Source organism: Rhyacophila brunnea, unplaced genomic scaffold (genome assembly GCF_057557595.1).
Source record: "Rhyacophila brunnea isolate RB1 unplaced genomic scaffold, BYU_Rbru_1.0 scaffold_2, whole genome shotgun sequence".
In the NCBI taxonomy this organism is placed as follows: domain Eukaryota; kingdom Metazoa; phylum Arthropoda; class Insecta; order Trichoptera; family Rhyacophilidae; genus Rhyacophila; species Rhyacophila brunnea.
The window spans coordinates 38,990,861-39,011,211 of record NW_028232859.1 but is presented as its reverse complement, the minus strand read 5'-3'; the positions used below and the strand labels follow the sequence as shown (position 1 = coordinate 39,011,211).

The 20,351-nt window shown below is 32.8% G+C and overlaps 1 protein-coding gene across 1 annotated transcript in view; it reads right to left on the bottom strand.

Moving 5' to 3' along the window:
* L (zinc finger protein Lobe) overlaps window positions 1-20,351 on the bottom strand; it is an 82,098-nt gene that overhangs the window by 53,178 nt on the left and 8,569 nt on the right. The window contains exon 2 of the mRNA XM_085947304.1: window positions 10,237-10,433. Coding sequence (XP_085803430.1) covers window positions 10,237-10,433 — 197 coding nt within the window. The remainder of the gene's footprint in view (window positions 1-10,236; window positions 10,434-20,351) is intronic.

Below are 20,351 nucleotides of genomic sequence, written 5' to 3'. Positions count from 1 at the left end.
TTATTTATCGCATATGGTAACGCCAAAAGAAAAAATAATTTCATATGTGACAGGTTCACATACTTAATGAAAAAAGGTGCAGATGCTTGCAAAGTTGCAAAGGAAGTGCAGGATGATAAATTGGCGGCGCCGGCAGGAGACGAGGCTGTGGAAACGAGTTGGGTGAGAAACCAGCGACGATTTCCGCTGCCGACTTCACCGCTGGACGCTCCATATCAGCATGGGAATCATTTTACTGCGGTCAACGCATGATTATTCAAGATTATACAATATAATATGTACTATAGGTAGGTTCCTGCTGCTAACTCTCTTTATTTATATTGAATGTTGTGATAGTTTATTTTCAGTATATTATTAAATTAATTATTATGGATGTGTAAATACTATTCTTGCTGTTATTATAATAAATGTATCACATAATTTGGTAATAAAGTAGTATTTTTTTAAATGAAAACCCTTATTTTTTATCATTCTATCGTTAAGTGATGGCTAAAAATACCAATAATTGGATTTTATATAATTTTCATTTCTACTGATTTTAACAGACTATACAAAGATACCGACCTTGTATTGTTATGTTAGTAAATCTATGCATATACCCACCATGCCAAGGGTGTCTGCTGCCCAGGTGCCAAAACACCCCCCCCCCCCCAAATAAAAAAAAATATGCAATATGGAAAGATTAATTCGATATTACAAAAAAAGATTGACACAATTTTATAGAATAAGTCTGATATAATTCATTCATTTCTCGGTTACATCGTAATTGGTAGTAAGTTAGAAAACTTGCAAGTGGGGTGTTTTATTTGTAATGGTTATTTATTTTATGATTATGCTTGCGGACGACGCTGCGTCATTGTAATAATTATTATGAATTCATACTGTTTACAGAATGCACTGGTTATTACGTGATTTTTTTTATTCGTTTCGGTACTGTTTTTTAATGCATACTTATATGTTTACTTTTTATTTCCGTGATTCACGCAAGAGAAGCCGCGGATGATTGCCATTTGATACTAAAACATATCATTTCGAATTCAGGCTCTTATTATCAGATTTTAGTAACAATAATTAACTGAAGTTCACCATATATAAAAAACTATTAGGTATTATTTTAATACAATACATACTAACAATATTCGATATCGTAAAAATGACTCGGTGCGTAGTTTTGATTCCGTTGGTCTCAAGCGGCTGTTCTTATCCCTCATCTCGCGTTACGACCCGCTCCCCAGCGGGGGATCGCGATCGCTTTGAATTGGACCGCGGATCGCCGATGCGAGATTCTGCGAGCTTTTTTGCAGGCGAGCAAAATGTCTTCACTCACGCCGATAAACCGTGCTCTCACAGTAGCGAAGCTTATTTTATTTTTTAAAGAAATGACTGTTAATCGCGTTGTTTTTCTACATAATAATATACGATTTTAATGATAGGTATGTTAAAATGGAGTGCCTTGCATCTTAATTATTACTGAAATAAAATGTAATATACCTACACGTTATGTAGGTATAACATGTAGTCACATTATTGGAGTTTTATATATACCTGCTGTAAATAGGTACATACCTAATATCGATTTAAGTAAATCATACGCCATCATTCGATTCTCATGGGCATCAATCAGTTATTCAACTATCAAGTTATTAAGGGCACCGCTCATGACTACCGTCTGTCGGTAATATAAGCACAAGCAGTCCATGTAAATTGTGCACTGTCTGGTTATGGAGAGAGATGAAGCGGGATGTAACGGGAGTAGCGCTGCTGGTATAATATCCGTGGCAAGGTATGATGCATGGAGGCGAGAGGGCATCACTGGGCTCCAAGAACGTTTGGCGGATTCCCGACCGACCGTGGGTAATTGCGTCGCATTGCACCGGCCAGCTTTCGTCGTAGGTGGAGGCCCTAAGCTTATTTAGATGTTTATCGCAAATTCTTATCAAAAATAGACATGAAAAACTGACCAAACCCCGCACTCTTATAGGTATTGGACGCGAAAGCAGCATTACTGTTATATTGTAGTCTTAGTTTTATTTATACAATTAGTATTGCGATTATATTATGTTATAACTCAATGGAATTAAATAGAGAATTTTATTATAAATTAATATCGTTTTTAATATTTGCAGTGAAAAGATCACATAATATTATGACATGCAAAGATTATTACTGGATTAGCCTCATATATAAAATGCCAGATAATATAAAGAAAGAAGCATAATGTACCGAGGATGAAAAGAAATAGTTGAGCTTTTACTTTAAATTATGCACATTGAGCCCATTTACAGATATTGTGTAGATTTAGTGCTGGCAGTACGTATTGTCACGACTATAAAAATTAAAGGCAAATTTAAACATTAATTATTGTCGTGCAAGTTTCAACACTGCACTATTGATCAAAAAAGTTTACCGGCTTTGTAATTTACACGCAATACTGGCAACTTGTGCGACATGTGCATATGCATGGTAGAACGACAGTAGTAATCTTAGCAACACATATTATATTATGAAATACACAATGCAGCTAACCAGGGGCGGCTCTACCTTAAGGGTTCGTAGGGACCATCCCCACATCATTAGCATGTCAAAAATATACGTTAATACTACTTAATTATATGATTGAATAAACTATGTATTTAATTTATTGTATCCATCTAAACCCGTCGCAATTTTATAGAGATATTTATTATTATTACTTATACAAATAAATAAAGCAATGATTGTAAATTATGTAATAACATAAATAAAATAACGGGGACACTCAAGTCTCATCTCATCGCCTCGGTACAAATCTCATTCTACAAAGTATGTGAATGCATTAGCGTTAGTATACGCATACTGGGGAGTGAATCAAATAACCCCATGGCCAGTAAAAACGCTCGCTGTATGTCGTTGTTCAAAACTGATAATGGTAAGTCTATAATAATAAGTAGGTATTATTAATTGTTAATATTTTAAGCACGCTTTTTAGATGCGATTATTAAGGATCTAGGACGATTTGGCACCGGACAACTGGGCACCACGGAATTCGAAAATAAATAGACGTTAGGTACTTATAGGTACTTTAAAAAAATATATTCAATAGTATTATTTAATGATTATATTATGATTTAATAGTTGGTAAGAATGTAAATATGCAGACGTAAACAATGATTTAATCGTGAATATGTTTAAGTTCCAACGAAGAAAGAGTTTTTTATTTTATATAAAGCCTTAGGCATGGTAATTCTCAATCCGCGATAAAGAATACATTATGTTAAGAGCAAAATGAATTCAAACTATTAAGTAGTAGATGGAAACTGATTAAAATACCTCGTCTACGACAGTGCGGCGTCCAATTGTCCGGAGGCCAATCGTCCCATTCCCATTATTAACGACTCAGATAATAATATTACTTATTCTGAAAAATTATTCATTTCCTCATCAATAAAATCATATTATTATAAGAAGCTTTTTACAATTAATAATGTAGGTAGGTATATATATTTAATAATTAATGGCTAAACCTCACCACTTATAAAGTCGTCGAGCCGCCACTGTAGCTAACAAAACACAGCACCCAACAACAATAAACCCGTCTATCTGACACAACTAACTTTTATAATTATAAAAAAGAATATGATGACAATTGGTTTACGTTACTGTGGTCATGCCTATAATACAGCACTGCACTTTTAATAGTATTGACTCGCATTGCGTGTAAATACCGAGAACCAAATCAGAATCTCACCTGAGCGAAGATCTTCCTTATCTTGTTTACATTGCAGTCGGCCGGAGGAAAGGGTCCGGTTTTGATAAGTGATGTTGCTACTAGATCTGTGATTGGTCTTTAAATACTTACTAACGATTCGGGAAGTTTTAAAAATCATTAATACTTTCAGTAGATTTGTGATTCAAAAAAATTATACCAGCTTATGATGACATACTAGGTACAACTAAAATCAATATCACAAAATAACACAGTGGCGAAGGGTGGAGGTAGGCTGTTAAGATCCGCCATAAATAGTGGACAATAAACTTTGTCTAAAATTATGCAATTAAAGCATACATAATTTTGGATATTTTATAGATAGAATAGTATTTTTTATTCATTATACTCGTAGTTTGGTTTAAACAGGGCTTAATGAATTTTTTAATAAAATTAACCAACAATATGTGTAATATGTATTCTCAATCCAACGAAAACAAATAACTAAGAATGAAAAAGTGTGCACAATTTTGTCGTATCGGCCAAAGTATACCAAAACTATTATGGTTTGGTTAAGGCAGGGATAGGTTAATTTTTAAAAACTAACCAACACCATCTGTAAATTTATTGTAGTCTTAGTTCAATAATTTTGGATCCCGGATCTGGCAAATTATACGTGGTACATTTCGCCATACTACAGTTCACCGTGAACTTTTGTACCGGAAAGAGATGACCGTACAGTATTGAGATAAAAAATGATGATGATGAAAAATGACCATTGCAGACAGTTATATTGTTCAAAATTTATTAGATTTAATTAGAACATTAATTTGACATCTATTGATTGGTATCAAATATCTGATAATAACGCTGTCATTATTGTCAGATAGTTGATAGGTACCCATGACTTGATACTTACGAGCACCCACTTATTTAATCTACGTTTGAACCATTCAGAATTTTATATACCTACGGTATAATTACATATTTTCTTCTGCCTTTCTCTTATATTCCAGTGGTTTTAATTACTTATTTTAAAGTGTTTTATTTTCACATGAATTTGATCTCAATGCTATACGGCTATCGGTTTCCGATAAAATATTTCACTGTTAACTATGTTATGGCCAACTGCAGACATACATTTTTTCGGATACGGGTAAATTCAAATATTTTTCAATATTATTTATCTAGTATTTTGACCCAGAGCATCAATGTCTTCCAAAAGAACCGTTAGGACACCCTTTGTGAGTCGCCCAATACCCACATAATATGATTGTAGAGTTAATGTTGATGATAATGATTAGGCACCTACATTGTATAACAATGTATAAAGGGTTTTTAAACCATTAGGTTTACAACCCGAAATCGTCGACAACATAATATGTAGGTGAATATCTCAAATGTTGTAGAATGAGCCAAGACATTATTACAAAACCATCGTACTTGACGTTGTATTTAGTCATTTTAATTCGCAGGCTTCCTTTATATATTGACTGGTTCTATTGTAATTACGTAGGTAATATACCTACATTGTTTATAAATGTAAGAACCCATTCGTTTAAATAAATTCAACGCCAATTTGAAGATGAGCCATGCTTAGAAAATATACTAAGCAGGTATATTTATTCTACAGTTATTTTTGGATCGAAAGCCATTTGTTTCTAATTTTCATAGTTTATAGATATTGCAAACTTTGTTGTCCAGCGCTATTTCACTCCATTCTCGTATATTCCACATCCTTCAATGCCTTCATCTTCCATTTCTTATTTTTTCATTCCTGTATCTGATGAGAATGGCCGAAAGGTACCACCACCTTACGCCCCCAAAAGGGCGAGGCTGACAAGACTCTAGCCTGGGACCCAGCCTTTGGGAGACCCTGCGTGGCGGGTCGGCCAGATAAGTGAAATAAAGACACATCACAAATTTTATCTACTAGTATACTTCAATAATATTAACATTTAAAAATATTATGTGTTTGTCCGATGAAATTTTTGATTATTGGGTGTCAATACACGATAACTACTTAATTATAGTGATAATGATGATAATAATGATAATAATTTAAGTGAATGTATTAAATAATACAACAGATCGCTAATAATACACCATTTGGAAAACGCTACTGTAGAGCGTTACACTACCTTTAACATTAGCGGTATATAGGGGTCCGCCTTTCTATTCTAATTCTAGCCTTGGGCCCATGCCACCACTTCACCATTTTCATCACAAATTAGCTTCCGTAAAGTAAATCGGGAATATTGACTAATTCATTAAAACAGTTGACTATGATTCCTTCATCTTCCTTTGCCTTGCAAGAAGGTACTTATACGTCAACTAACATTTTGCATTAATACAAACTAAGAGTATCTTGATGAAATCAACACGTAGAAAATGTGTAAATACCTTGATTTTACAACAACGCAACAGCGTTGAGGACAGGTCTTTATGACTACTCGAGATGTGATAGTTTTTCACTGCACAGTCTTGCGTTATTCCAGAAAGATGAGTGATATATTTGAATAATTGTGAACTTAAAAATAAAATATATTATGGATACAGGCTGCAGTAGATTCCATTTCGCAATACATTTTTCGGTACTGTTCAGGAATACAACGGAAAACACATTTTGAAAATACCCGATATACTGGATTATTTATTAGTTTTGGTTAGTTTAGGTTAGGTTAGGTTGAGTTAGGTTAGGTTAGGTTAGGTTAGGTTAGGTTTGGTTAGGTTAACCTAACAAATAATCCAGTTTATCGGCTATTTTCAAAATGTGTTTTCCGCTGTATTCCTGATAACCGAACAGTACCCATTTTTCATATAATATTCTAGCCTTGTGTGGGGAATGTGCTCAATTTATTGACTTTATAGAGATATTAAATCTGTACCTACCTGAGAGCCAGACTACCTTATAGGTATCCAAAATTAATACTTTCCGAAAAATTCAATTTAACCTTTTCAGAGGTCTTAATCGCCTAATGGCAATGTGCTCACGGCTTTTTTATTGTAAGAATTTATGGTTTTGTGTGATTTCGGGTGTTATAAAATAATAGATTAAAAGTGTGAATAATTATTCTCTGAATGGCCTGGCAGATGGCATGAAATTACGTAATTTTCGCCCAAATTGGACTTAGTATAGATACTTTGAGATTTAAAATAATTAATGACAACTTATCTTCCGAGCCTCAATGCAACATTGCGCTGACAACCGAAGTACATTATAATTTGGGTTATCCATTCTAAGATTTTTCAAAAAACCTTCCATTCAAATGAAGTCTAACTATATGAAAGTGAATCAAATGACGGATATTGAAGCTTATAAATGAATTTTCATTTCTGATTCATTTGTAGTGATTAATGATTAATCTCATTTTCCAAGAGATCCAATACACACCATTGAATTAGTGTTATAGGTAAACCGTTTTACAGTGGCACCATGGGTACGGCAAATGCGGCTTGCAGTTGTAGTGGTATTGTTTGCTAGCATTGAAACAGGCATTGTCGCAAGCAATTCAATACACTGTAGAATGATTATACTATACTTGACTCTAACAATGTAAAACCTACATAATATATTTTTAGATAAATTTACTATTAGTTATTTATTGTATTTTTTGGCTGTCACCGCATGTTTTTCTTCCTCCTACCTACGTAAGTAACCAATTAAATAATAACGGAAACAGCAAGTCGCCATTTTTAGTTTATTTACAAAAAAATACACGAAGAAAATAAACTTATAAGTTAATATAAGTTAACAATTCAACCATAATTATTATCAGCATGAATTGTTGTATTACAAAAACTTCATATTTAACCCTTTAGATTACATTATATTCAGATCTACCATTGATAGCAGATAGTCCGTCCGTGTTGATAACAGACATAACGTTAAAAGCTCGTCTCTTGTGAATGAGTGTGCATTCATGAGTCAAGCAGTATCTCACGGCCCTCCTCCGACCCCACACGTACAGCTCTAAAGTGTGTTGACACGAAGCGAGTAGCGACTGGAACGATTACGATTGTCCAACTGGCTTCCAGCTCCACTCGGCCCAGCCGCTTTGACGGGCTGCCGCTGCTCGGAGCCGGCCATGTGACGGAATGCGAATCCAAACTCCTCGGGTTTTTAGCATTATCATGCCTAATCGGGCGTTAAATGCTCGAGAGATTTTTCCTGCGTCTTAATCGCCGATATCCGTCACCATTTAAAGTGAACGAGTAATCACGAATGCACCTGCTTTTAGGGTCAATTCTGACTCTCATCATTTTTACCTGAATTTTATCATCTTAATAAAGTAATCAAAATGAACATTCTACCGATTTTTCAGATAAGCTATACACATTGCCGTTCAAATCGTATCGAGGTACTGGCCAAGAAAAACACATTATATTATATACCTACCTTAGGTATATGTTTGAATAATGTTTAATAACATCTATAAACCATTTTCATTTTATAGATTGACGATGTCTAACCGGTAGATCGTCAGCATTTACATAGCCATTAAGCACATACGTTTATTAAATGTAATAAAAATATATAGTACACTTATTATCTCTAGAATTTGGTCAATTTATCATACATTCGAGAATCAAGACTGATGTTATGTTTATACGGCTATTCAAAAATTGCATAGGTACAACGTACAACATCATTATTTCAATAGTTTGAATTATTCAAATGGAAGAGCAGATAAAACTTTATAAGATGTCAGTATACCTATCTCAAAATTGAAAATTCACAACTTTGCACTCATCATAATTATTAAATTATTTTGATCAAAGACCACAGATATAATAATATGTATTTTAAAAACTGGATTTCGTACACGCCCAACATTCAAAATATTTTGGAAATTCTACGTCCAATATTATTAAACATATTCTTGCATGTCTAACTTTAAATGTCGGATAATTTTACTGGTGTACAATCAGTGGCGCACCCAGGGGGGGAGCCAAGGGGCCCTGGCACCCCCCAAACATGAAAATTATCAGAATGATTTTAAACATTGAAACTGAAAGCCCTATACCTTTGGGCTTAGACAAATAAAAACACGGCAAAAAAATGATTTGTAATTATTCTCCAGCACCCTTTTTAGAAAAATTTCTTAGATTTTAATTTCTAACACAAAAATTTCGAAACACTAATGTCAGGTTTTTTTAGAAACCCAATCCCTAATGGAACTGTCAAAAAATTCTCGGTGTCCACCCGAATTCCGGAGTGGCGTAGGTCATGGCTGGGGAGGGCTGACATGGCTCTATCCTGGGGGCCCGGGCTGTGGGGGGCCCGGCGTGTCGGGTTGACCAGATAAGTGAGATAAACACACATCATAAATTAGCTTTAATAGTAAAAAAAGTCGCCTGCGGCGCTATTATACTTCATGACTATGAACATTTTCAATTATATAATTGTGCAATATATTTTTTGATTATTATGTATCGATACTCGACAGCTCCATTGTTAAAGTAGATGTATTAAAAATCGCCAATAATTCACTGTATAAGTACCCTTAATTTGAACTAAAACACAATTTGAAAAACGGTAATGTAGTGTTTCACACTGCCTTTAATCTTAGCGGTAGGTAGGGGGCCCGCCAAATAGCCTAGCCTGAGGGCCCGTTTCAGGACGTGGGGACCATGGTGTAGGTACACCGAGTGCAATAGACAAATAACCAATAAACGTGAAATTAGGCTGTGAAGAAGAAAAAGAGCCTATGGGACTAATTTATATTCTCCTCCTTGGGCCCCCCCCAATATTAAATCCTGGGTGCGCCACTGTGTACAATCATTTAAATTTCTATATAAATATTTCATCCGTGAAAACTATGTTTATTTATATGATTTCGGTAAAATTGTATATTCACATAATTTATTAGTTATTAATAAATTAATTATTAATAATGCACAATTCTGAATGATAACCACAAAACAACAAAAAAAAATACTAATCGCGAAATTGACTATCCTAATTTTCAACATACAATTGACTGTGCTTAAATAGGTTTGGTAGAGCTGAATTCACATTAATCACAGAGATTATTTAACCAAAAATTGCAGCATTTTTCCTTGCCATATAATATAATATACCTAGTTGATATTTTCCTTGAATAGGAACTGGTAAATTATAAATGTTCGTCACCTCGTGTACTGGGTTACATACATAATGTAGTCTTCTAATTGATTTGCTCCAAATAACTTCTAAGTTCTTCCCATTCGCTTAACAACAACATTAGGCACCATGTCAGTCCGAGAGATTTTGAGTGTACGTACCTATATAAATTATACTCACACTTCGAGGATATCAACTTTTTTCTGAATATATTTCACCACAATATTTCCTGGTAAAGTACCCATACGCCCCATACCCGAAATACGTGTCTCTATTTCTAAGGAGGTGTTTCATTTTGAGAATTATAAAATATTAAATAAGTATGGCGCACAAATACTATACTCCACTCTTCTTTTATTGTGATACTTAGTTATATAGATTAAATAACTTCCGATACTATTTTCAACAATATTCCATTGAAGATTTGACATAATGGCTTGCTAACCTGTTCATGTTTCTTGAGGTAAGACAGCCTGGGAAACGCCTTGTCGCAGAACTGGCACTGGTAAGGCGTGTGCTCCGTGGCTCCCAGCGTGAAGGAGAGGTCCCTCTCGGAGGCCGAGCTGGCCGGTGAGCGGGACCTCGACCCGCCTTCCGGCGTCGACGACCGCCACGAGCTGCCCGGCGTCGTCCCCAGGGCGTCTGAAACAACGGATAAAAGGTTAGTTAAGTATACATTGCCCAATATAATTAAAATTCAACTATCAATTGATTCACCGGATCTAGGGGATGATGGTCAGTAGATGATATTCCAATGAAACTGACGAAACCAGTCCTGTTTATTATTAACAATTTGGATTAGGTATGTACTAGATTTACTATGTTTTATTTTGATCAAATACTGAGGCAAAGTTGTCTTAATTTTGAAATTCTCACATAATTATATTAATTACTTAGCCTACCTACTCATTAACGGCATTTCTTAAAAAGGTTCCTAGTTAATATTAGCTTCATACAACATAAATGGTGCTTAAATAAGTTTACCATACTTGCTGGAGTTTTTTCCAAAACAAACTTTTGTCAAAAATTTTAATGATTATTAATCGCATTTTTCAGTTTTATTTATTCTAATTGCAAAGATTCGTTATATTATGTAAATAAAAACCCAAAATTCAGGTGAAACAGTTTAACAAAATATATAATAATAATATATATTGTGATGACGTAGCTTCAAAGTTTTTATGTTCGAAAAGATTAAAATATTCAATAATGATGGAGCATTAAATCGAATTGAAATATATTTTTTTTTATTTGGAAGCGGTGTGCTTTAAAAAACATTAGGTAATTAACAATTAATATAATATGTATGTCTTCGTTTTAATATTTTCGATTCCTACAGACACCATTCAAGTCGACTAAGTATCCGTACTTATCAGTGACAGAAAATATGGTAACCCTAGCAATATGTAACATTAAAAAAAACAAATAAAATATGTCACCAAGATAAACATTAAGTTGCCACCCCAGTATATGCAGTAGCTCTGTCAAAATGTAAAACACAAGCTGCAAAAAACTCCACATTGCGTTAATGGAATCAAATACGTTCGCAGTGATAAATAAATATCACTTTGCCGTATCATTCCGGTGAAACGAAAATCTTGACAAATGACAGCGTCGCGAAAGATGCGTCTTGTTTTCCCGCGCTTTTCCGCACGCGGGGTGGCTTTTTGTTTCCATTTTGCGACTTTTATTACCCGCCAAAATAATTTTGCGCGAAATTTAGATGCGCAAAGTAATATTATATATATATATATATATAAGATAATACCTTTGATATATATTGTGATAAAAGTAATATAACCCTTGATCTATAACCATTTTGTATCGTATCACTGTAATACATGGGTACATGTTTCTAGCTTTGTAATACGTCGACATATGTTTTAATGTTATGTCTGTTATATCAGAATCTATATACTCTTTATAATATATTATATACGAAGATGTTTTACATGATTATTATATCTTCTTGAAGTGTGTAATATGAATATGTGTATATCTATATTCTTTAAAAATATTAACATTTATGTCAAATCTATAAAAAACGTTTGATGTGAAATATAAGGGAAATTTAGTTATAAGTGAAAAGGTGCATGTTCTGGCGATTTTTAAGGCATTTGATTACTCTCACAATAAAATGCTCTCACGCTTTACTCGACTTTGCCATGATTAGGCTGGTACTTTAATAAAGACAGTAATAATTGTATTAATTAAATTGAAACACAATATCTAGTACTTACATACTTCAAAGGATCATTTAATTGATATTATAAAATGTAACAGATATGTATAGGTAGGTACTAACAAATTTTAAAGACTAAAATTACTGACTTGACTTAAATTTAATAATTCACAATAACTTAACTTTCATGCGCCATTTTGAGTTTTTTCTACCGCGCTCTCTAAATATTCGCGAAACTATGCCTTTAAAAAAATGTGCTGCCATTCACCGGAAAAAATAGACTTCCTATGGAGACATAGGCGATAGTTTCCCGAGAGATAATCTCTATGGAACGTCCACCATAGTCACAGCACATGACAGGATGGATCTGGATGAAAACTATTTCCTCGTGTCAGACTTTTCAATCAGGCACCAATAGCGAGAGCTATGAGACTAGTAAACGCATTCCTTTAAACAAACAATGTGTATTTTGGTTTTAAAATGGTACTTTTTCAATTCAACTTGTAGTTCCTTGTTTTGTGGTTTTAATATTAAATAGTTTAATATTAATTATTTTTTAATTTAAGGGGGAGAGGCATGCCAACAGAGAAGATAGCGGAAAAATACTAAGCTTGCAATTTGAGATTTTTTTTTGATAATTTACAATTTCACCTGTATTAATTAATAAATATGTATCTGAATACATTTAAAAGATTTTTAATTTTTTTTAAATTTTAACTTATAATTGTAAAAAATGTAATAAAATGTGAATTCGTTGCAGGGTCACATCTTATTATTACATTATATTTTATGGTCATATTTATTACTAACATTTAGTTTATTAAGTTTTCAATTTTTTGTCGTTTAGATTTTTGACTGATTCATCGTTTTAATATTTTATAGATATAATAAAAAAAAATCAAACTTATACACATTTATATTTTTATAAAAATCGATGTTTTTTAAAATAAATATAAAAAATATTAAAATGCTGAATTAGTCAAAAATCTAAACAACGAAAAATTGAAAACTTAATAAACTAAATTTTAAAAATAAATATGACCATAAAATATAATGTAATAATAAGATGTGACCCTGCAACGAATTTAAATTCTATACATTTTTTTACAATTGGAAGTTTATCTTTAAATTTAAAAAAAATTAAAATCTTTTTAGTGTTTTCAGATACATATTAATTCATTTATACAGTTGAAATTGTAAATTATCAAAAAAATCTCAAATTGCAAGCTTCGAATTTTTCCGCTAGATTCTCTGCTGGCGTGCCTCTTACGTCGTGTTTTAAACTTTTTAAATTAACACATTTTTATTATTATTGAATAAATAAGCATGGCGCCCTTTATTTTATATCTTGCTTTCCTTCCAAAGTATTTCCAGTGAGATTTCTTCTTACAAGATATCTCTCAATTTATCCAGAAGTTAGTGACACAGTGATGATTCGCAGTTTACCATAGAATATAATAGAGATTCAGCCGCCCGATCAATCACAATTTGTGGCGGTAATGCCGCCCTAGCACGCGTGGCTGCCCGCACCGCCCTTCAAGAGGCTTCCATTCCGCCCTACATTATACCGATAATAAATACGAATCCATTTATATTCCGTAAAGGAACTTCCATTTATTAGGTGCTCATATGGGGAGGTACGTCTTGGGGGTTATTATGTTATGGGGTGCGCGAATATTTTTCACATTACTTATTATTACATAATTTCACGATTAGGAATCTATGTTTTATTATACCCAGATCATCGTATTTTTAAAGTTTTTATTACCATATAGATATTTAATTGACATGTTCAATACCTCCATTCAGACACTCAAGCACTCAAGCACTGCATTAAATATTTTTTCTGGTGTTTACATAAATTGTTTTCAAAATTATTTCATATGCTGTTTTTATGCTATTGTAAGTACTTACTTAAAAAAAAATTTAAAGTAGTGTATTTTGTTATTGTATAGCTGCCCACAACGACTGAGCGCCTTTCACATCGGTTTATAATAGTGTGGATCCCAGGTTCGAATCCTGGGTCTGACAAATTCACATATTTTTTGTCAATTTGTGTTTTGAGTCAGAGTATAGGTAACAGAGTAACCTAATAGGTTGAGCAAGTGGCTAACATATATTTCTCGTAAAAACAAAAATCTCTTAATACAAAATATCCGCTCTGTGGAGGCCCATATGATCCTATTAGGATCGGACATGATCGAAAGAAAAGAAGAATTAATTGTACTTGACGAATATTTTAATATTATTCTGTGTGATCTGTTTTACGGTTGTATTTGAAGTATTTTTTTTTTAATCCTGGCAACATAATTACAATTAATTATTGTTATATTTTTTACAACTATGAAATAGGCAATATTTCGACAGGGAGCCTCTAAAAACTAATTAACGTACCGGACCTCTACATGCCTAAAACTGCCACTGATTGTAATTCATCATTTTTAGACTCTAGAAAAAAAATAATAAGTTACACCACAATTACATCTACCTATTCGTTAATACGGCATCCATAAAGTAAACAAATAGGTAAGTGGTGTAAAAAAAATCTGAAATAATTTAAATATGAAATTTATAGTTTGGAGGCAATGATATAATATTATTGGCCGCGCAGTAAGTTTTCCGTGACAGGAAGAATATTAAAACTACATGTGCCAAAGAATAAAATCATCGTGTAATCGTTATAATCAGCAATCGCTTATGATGATTGCTTGCGCCAGGATGTGATCCTGACGATGCAGGATCGTCTCCTTAAAGAGGAAGAAGACTGGCGCCACTTGAATCGCTTTATTAGCCAATTTAGACTCGCCGGCATTTTGAGGAAATCAAATGTGACATAATACGACAGGGTGAGGTCAACGCACAATTTACTCGTAAACTCTTAGATCACGAGAGATTTCAGTTTAATCTTAGGGACACGCAACCAACAATATTTTTTATAAACCCGTTATATTACGTCATAATGCCGCATTCTTTTATTTTTTTTCTACACAAAAGATAATTATCATTGTAGCCATCATCAGTGACGAAGACTTAAATTAAAATACAAAATTATTTATTTTTACATACAGTGAACATTAGAAATTATAAATTTAAAACGTTCACAACATGACATTTAAAAAACAAACAAAAATTATTAAAACAGCGTAAAGAAGAAAGAAATATAGGTATGCAGTATACCTAATAATTAAATAGGTACAAAAACTGTTAAGCATGGAAGCACACCGAATGAGCTAAGTGGACCCTATTTTAAGAATTTATAAAACAACAAATGAAATAATATATGAACATCCGAAGCGATTTGGTTGAACAGTGTGTCTATTCTATACTTTTATCGACCGATAAAGTGATAAAGTGATAAAATTTGTTTTAAAGTATTAGCACTTATTGGAACAATTACAATAAGTTGGTTGTAATTGTTACAATAATTGCTATGTTTTAACAGCAGCAAGACGCGTGCTGTTAAAATATAACACGTATTGCAACAATTACAACAAACGTATTGTAATTGTAACAATAAGTGCCAATATGTACTTTGATACAAACCTACCCTAAGTTTGATAATATTTATCACTTTATCACTTTAGCGGTCGATAAGTATAGAATAGACCCAAAAATCCTCCTAATTGGCTTCACTAATGGCAGGTTAGGTTCTGGACCGTGGAATATTGTATCCTGCAGATATATTATAATTTATAGTATATTATATGCATGGATTGTGTCTAGTTTGATTCCAAAACTAGTGGAACTGTCTAGTGAAATTTGCCTCATATATTGAAAAACTTTATGTAAAAACCACTGTAATATTATTATGACATAGTTATCTTATACGTATGTTAGGTAGATAGCCTAAGAATCTATTACTGTTTAGACCTACAGAATTGGATCAGATAAAATAATAATTACAATGTGGAAAAACTACGCAATTATTAGTAGGAATTCGCATGAGATGAATAATATTATTTTCAATAATGAATTATTATTTCCCATTATCCTGATAAAATATTGTTTGGCATGTCTCTTAACGATCTACTATGAATGACACTACCAATTTAGCGTGGGAATAAAAATTGTAGTAAAGACTTGCTTGGGTAACGTCTAACATTATTATCAACTTAGTTAGCTATAGTATTGCCAGCCGAAGCTCAAAAGTAAATAAATAAGACATCTCGTACCTGCGGACTCAGTGATGTAGTTGGTGTAGTGCTAAATAAATAAGTGTCATAAGGGTTGCAAGGTATTTAAAATATTAATCACAAAAAGCACATTCATCAATAGTTCAATGCGAACGCAACAAAAATTTCGAATTTCACCGCCTCACTTCTCTTGAATCAGAGTAGATATAAATATATATACTTAGCTACATATTTAATAAAAATACTATTATATATTTTTTTTATATTCACGTGATTCTAACTTATTGTGTGTAATGTAATATTGATAAGTAGTACTTTAACAAGTGCCGGAGCGCGCACCGCCTTAGAAAATGAGATCCGAGTTGCTCCTGCCCCACTCATATATTTTAATTCTTTCGTAAATACATAAATAAATATACCTATATTAAATTATTACAAAGATAGCATTGATGAAAAATCTAAGTTCATATCTTTACATAATAATTGTTCCTATTCGGCATAGCGTCTGATATATGAAAATACATTTAATAATAAATGTAGATAGTAAAACAGGTTAATTATTGCATAATTTAATCAAAAATGTCTTTAACCTATTCTGCGAAACGTATATTGAATTTACTTGTATTCTTGCATAGTACCTATTCCATTTATGATTTACACACACCGAATATTCTACTAACACATGTAAACGAAGGTTTGGGATAGTCCAACGTATTTTTTATATATAGTTTTTTGCTATTTATCCTCGAGATCTATGGATTGATTACTTCATTATTTATGGACAAATCATGCTTCTAACGACAACGCATACGTATGTGCTCGTATTGTGTAATGGCTTTGTGATTTTACGAAGTCGTAGAAGTTTTTTGAAAAATATCAATTTTAATGCATAATAGTAAAGTATAATATTTAATGTTCAGTAAATTGAACCAGTTAATATTAAATACTGAACATGACACAAAATACAAATACAAGTTCCGTAAATATGGCTGTTCTAGTTTTATGATTTTTTGTCTGTTACTTACCACAGCTCACCTTCCTTCAACATGTACCTTTTGTCAGTGTTACCACATAAATATACCTAATTACAGTTTTACAATACATATTTCGCTCACATGGTGAGATTTGTCACGTACCTACTTATCTTATGTCACATGATTTAAATGTGGTAAAGATGTGTTAAATACATTTTTAATATTAGTTCCAGACCACTTTCAAACGAAGGCTGGTAATAGTATACTTGGTTTCAAGGATATAAAATAAAATGACACATCTTCATTGTTATAATATTATTATAGTTAGAAGTCATCAAATTAAATCTAATATAGTTACCCATTTATTTAATTGGCTACTGACATAAATAAATGTAGGTATTATGTACAATAAATCAAATTAAAATTTATTTTTTATAAAAATAACTATAGCTTGTAACGAAAAGATCATTTGAGTGAAGGAAGGACGTACCTACATACAGGAAAAGTATAATTAGGGTCAACTAGATAGTGGAAGAACCTTATATTGCCATTGTTTTAATCAAGGAATGTAATTCTATGATTTCTATAATTTTATGTTGTAATATGATTAGATATTATGAATGTAGGTATAATTTTATTAATTTGTAATAATTCTAGCTGAATGATTTTTCATGATTTTATACTATTTATAACTATTTTTCAGATTTCAATATTTTTCCGCTCTACTACAACTATTTTAATAGGTACCTATGAGGCATTACAAATCATGACTGGAAAATTGAACATATGAAGTTAAGCCGTATTACAGTTCACCGTGAGATCGAAAACATATTTATGTTCCTATAGCATTGATATTAAATTGATGTGTAAACAAAACAGTTACAAAAAACGTAATAAAAACCACTGGAATACATGAGAAATACTGAACAAAATAGGTGTTAGTAAGTCTCAAACGATACTTATCAAATAGGTATCTGATAATAATAACAGTGTTATTATCAGATATTTTACACCAATCAATAACAAATTAATGAACTTATTGAATCGAATAAAATTGACACATTACTTGTCCGCAACGTTGTCCCACGAATCACACGAATTTGTATATATGTCAATGCTATACGGCCATCTCTTTCTGAAAATGCAGCTCACGGTGAACTGTGCAGCGGAAAAATGTAATACATATGTACAATTTACATGTTGCGCATTGCCTGCAACATTTATTTAAAAACCCTAATGTTCCATTAATCTACAATTATTGATACGTATAAATAGCCACCGTAACCGTTGTCAAATATTGGTATCCTATGTAGGTACAACAAATTGGCTCATTAAAAGCAGAACATCATTATTTTCAAATAAGTGTTGTGTGTCAAAATATAAAATGCTAGGTACCTACTTATTTTATTTTAATTCGGAAAGATTGCCTCAACTGCAATCAGTGACGTCCCTGGGTAAAATGCCGCCCCTGAACACATTTAGAATGTCTTCGCTTTTCATTTTACCACGTTTTTCTTAGCTCGTATTCTTGTTTGTCCGGTGGTTGTTTATCCAGTACAAATCTTTCAATCAATTTTTAACTAACTTCCCGACTAGCTAGACATTTGAAACTTTTAGAATATATTAGAACACGATGCCAATGCATTCTTTTAATACTTTTAGCCATCTTTAAATATAATTGAATTAATTTTCAGTTAATTCTGTTTTGTATGAAAAGTTATTTCGAAATAAATCCGTAATCCAATCCACTATTATTGGTTGCTAAGGGGGTGGTCCTAGTAACTAAATTATTAATATATACGAGCGTTACTATGGAAATCAAAATGACATTTCAGTAGTATATATTTGTTTGATGTTGCAAAATAGCAAAAAAAATGATTTGTTTACAATTGTCTTATTTGTCCTAAATTATTAATACGTAGAATTGTCAAGTTTATATGATTCAACAGAATTTAAAAACGTGGTATATAAAAAGTTCTTTTTATCTTGTAATTATTTATTCTCAAATAACTGAAAATGTGTTGCATATATATTTAGATACTTATTTTATTATTTATTTTTGTTTTCTCTGGTGGTGACAGGTTTAAAGAACCATTTCTGAAAATGTTGTCTGTGAGATTAACCGTCATCACAATACGTTATGCTGTCAGATTTTTTTAAGCTATCTTTTAAACTAAGATGTCGATACTTTCTAATGAAGCGATCGCATTTTCTGCTTCAAGGAAAATCACCACTGTTCTCAAAAGTTGTAATATTTGTATTCGTTTCTTTATTCGCCGTATTTTATATTACGCCCCTCTCATGGATCCCGAAGCGGGCCCCCAGGCTAGGATCTTTGGCGAGCCCCCCTACTTATCGCTAAGGTTAAAGGCAGTGTGATGATCTACAGTTGCATATTCCAAATGGTGTTCGAGGTAAAATTAAGAGCATTTTTAACACACCCACTTTTATGTTGTTATGCACAATTATGGACTACTTGTCGAATATCGACAGTAATGAAAAATTGCATCGCATAAACAAATGTTTTAAAATGTTAGTATGCTTGAAGTGTAACAGCACCGCAGGCGACATTTTCTTGCTATTAGTGCAATTTTGTGATCTGTGTTTATCTCACTTGGCTGGGCCCCCCTTAAGCCCGGGCCCCCAAGCTATAGCCTTGTCAGCCGACCCCTTATGGGGGCCGTGGCCCCTCTAATCAACGCATGGCCTGTCCGTGGGGGTACTGTCTGCAATGTACTGATACATACAAATTCCTTTCCATAATCCTGAATATTCTTGATAAACGAGACATGTGAATCATTAAAATTAATGTTCTTTATGTTTGGAAAAAAAATGTCAAAGAATATTTTCATAAGCAGTTACTTGTGACAGTATTGAAATTTATTGCTCCCGCGGGTCCATAATAAAAACAATTGTTACCACATCCACGCAATGATGGATTGACATCATCACCACGTACCCCACCTATAATTTTTCAATGTACATAAATACCAAAAAATTGAGAGCAAATTAGAGAAAACGTTTTAGATTCACATCACGTAGGTACGGCACGCTGAGCGTTGTGCTTTTATGCGGCTGTCGGAGCTTCCGGCGCCCACCACAAGGCGCCGCCTAACGAAATCGTTTTAATTTTTCAAATTTGGAATCATTCCCGTGGAACTGTTCGCTGACAAGCTTCACAGCACATTGCTATTATCAAATTTATCGGTTTTATGCATTCGAATTTAAAATCGGAGCAAACTGCCATTTTTAAGCGAAATGGAATTTTGCA